The 2,810-nt window shown below is 43.4% G+C and overlaps 1 protein-coding gene across 1 annotated transcript; it reads left to right on the top strand.

Moving 5' to 3' along the window:
• The first annotated feature begins 1,629 nt into the window (after positions 1 to 1,629).
• On the top strand, positions 1,630 to 2,562 carry LOC129548361 (putative olfactory receptor 10D4). The gene has a single exon (XM_055414893.2). The coding sequence runs from the start codon at positions 1,630 to 1,632 to the stop codon at positions 2,560 to 2,562; it is 933 nt and encodes a 310-aa protein (XP_055270868.2).
• The last annotated feature ends 248 nt before the right edge of the window (positions 2,563 to 2,810 follow it).

Raw genomic sequence — 2,810 nt, 5'->3', positions numbered from 1 at the left:
GATAAAAATGGCCAAGTATTATTGTTAATCTAAGGGATTTGAAAATTGAAAATAAGTAAATGCTTTTGGTGCCTCAGATGGTAAAAATCTGTCTGCAATGTGTGAGACCAGGGTTCGATCCCTGGTTCAGGAAGATCCCCTGGAGAAGCGAATAACAACCCACTCCAGTATTCTTGACTGGAGAATCCCATGGACAGAAGAGCCTGAGGGGCTATAGTCCATGGGGTTGCAAAGAGTCAGACATGACTGAGTGACTAACATTTTTCTCATTTTTTAAGGTAATTACATTTTTGTCTAAGAATTAATGAGATAGAGACAGTGGGCAGAAGGAAGGAGCAAAAGTCTCCACTCTAATTGCTCCCTCTGTTAATCAGACATCCCACATGGGGAGTGGGGCCCAAAGGAACACACAAGACATCTATTCTCTCTTCAGGGAATGGATGCCTCTCTTTTTATCAGGGACCAGATGCACTGTTGGTTTATATTTTCAGACCTGAGTGACTGAATGTGACAAAGAGGTGTGTTCAACTTCTCTGGTTTCAGAGCCTGGCCCTCATGTTCCACAGCATCTAAAGGAAAGGAAACAGGAGGGTGGATGTGGAGCCTGGATTCCAGCCCATGTCCACTCTTTCCCTTTCACCTGTAGGTGCCTTCTTTCTAGAACACTCTCTTCTCCTCATCTGATGGGTTATACATACCATAGGCAGGTGAGAGAAGATGGGAATTAGGTCTATTTGAGTTTGGACTAATATTGACTTAGCAGATTCCATGGACTTTCTTAAGATATTCCCGAATTAATGATGCTGAACCTTAAAAACCTTCATCGGGATGGCATTTGTTGTCATATTGCAGACATAATTTCTATTGAGAGACTGAATGTTATATTGAAATAAGACAGCTGTTTTTATTATTGCTAAGTGCCTGTTCCTTTTCCTGATTAAGTATTATAATTTCCATCTTGTCTCAGTGTATTCTTACCAGACAGTTCTTAGTTTTCCATTGTTTCTGTTGATGATGCAGAAAACATTTCTGTGAATCATTTTAATCAGTAGGTGATTCCAAACTGCTATAGATGCATGTCAGCCGAAGAGAAACTCCATGTGGAGTAAAAGTGCATTGAATCAGAATATTAGCATCTTGAGTGAATTTTTAAACAAGAGTAAGAGCAGTCATTACATTGGGGACTTTATATATATATTAAAGCATAATTCTCATAAGAATCATAAGATATATTATACCATGAACATGGACACAAGGGGATTTAGAGATTATTTTTCAAAATTGTCCAGGGTTACAGAGTGGGGAGTAGTTTCGCAATGGAAACTCAGATAAATCCCAAATCATCCCACCCTCGTCCTCTCACACCAAGTGTAGGATTTATTCTTTGCTTTCTAGTCTATTCTGCCTGTTGTGTCATCTCTTATCCTTCTGAGGAAAAAAATGACAAATAAATGGCTGAATGTCACTCATTAAATAGTAAGGACTGGACTGACTCCATCTAGAGGTTTTGAATGTACAATATATAGATGTTGTCCCTTTCCTGTGGGTCCTGTGCAGGTATTAGGTTTTGGGGAAAGCCCATCTCGGTGAGACCACTGTCTGATCTTCCAGGTGTGACTAGACGTGAAGATGAGGAATCACAGTCCAGTAGCCGAGTTTCTCCTCACGGGAATCCCTCACACACAGGGGCTGGAACGCGCGCTCTTTGCCTTCTTCCTCACCTTCTACCTGCTCACTCTGGTGGGGAACCTGCTCATTCTCCTGGCCATCCTCACTTCCTCCAACCTCCACACCCCCATGTATTTCTTCCTGGGCAACCTGTCAGTGTTCGACATCTTTTTCCCTTCCGTGAGTTCCCCCAAAATGATGCTCTACCTACTGGGGCAAAGCCAGACCATCTCTTACCAGGGCTGCGCCTGCCAGCTCTTCTTTTATCACTTCCTGGGCTGCACGGAGTGTTTCCTGTACACTGTGATGGCCTATGACCGCTTTGCCGCCATCTGTCACCCCTTGCGGTACACGGTCATCATGAACCCCAGGGTGTGCGCCATCTTGACTCTGAGCACCTGGATGGGGAGCAGCGTGCATGCGTCTGTCCTCACATTTCTTGTGTTTAGGTTACCCTACTGTGGCCCCAAGGAGGTGGGCAATTTCTTCTGTGACATCCCGGTGGTGCTGCCGCTGGCCTGTGCAGACACCTCTCTAGCTCACAGGGTGAGTGTCACCAACGTAGGTGTTGTGGCACTCCTGTGTTTCCTTCTTGTCCTCACTTCTTATACTCGCATTGTTATTTCTGTATTGCGAATCAGCTCCTCAGAAGGCAGGTACAGAGCCTTCTCCACCTGCAGTGCCCACCTGACTTCCGTCTTGCTCTTCTATGGACCTGTGGTCCTCATTTATCTCCAGCCTGCCTCCAGCCCTTGGCTGGATTCTGTGGTTCCGTTGTTCAATAATATTGTTAATCCTTCCCTGAATCCTTTGATATACAGCTTGAGAAACAAGGATGTGAAGTTGGCTCTGAGAAAAGCACTAATCCAGGGAGTACGTACTTGTGGAACATAAAGTACGATGTCATTATCTGTGCTTACAGATATGCATATATCTTGCCTTGCATATATACGGGGCATGTGTTCTCTGAAACCAGCTGGGGTGAATGGCTAAGTTGCATTTGGGATAAATAGGTTGAATGGTTTTTTTGTCCTTAACATCTATATATTTCTTTTTTTAAAAATTTATTTATTTTTTATTGGAGGCTAATTATTTTACAATATTATATTGGTTGGTTTTGCCATACATTGACATGAATCCGC

This window comes from Moschus berezovskii, chromosome 25 (assembly GCF_049115385.1).
Source record: "Moschus berezovskii isolate FMDL1 chromosome 25, NW_MosBer_1.0, whole genome shotgun sequence".
NCBI lineage: Eukaryota > Metazoa > Chordata > Mammalia > Artiodactyla > Moschidae > Moschus > Moschus berezovskii.
Note: the sequence above shows the minus strand (reverse complement) of the source record. Positions and strands in the feature narration are given on the sequence as shown.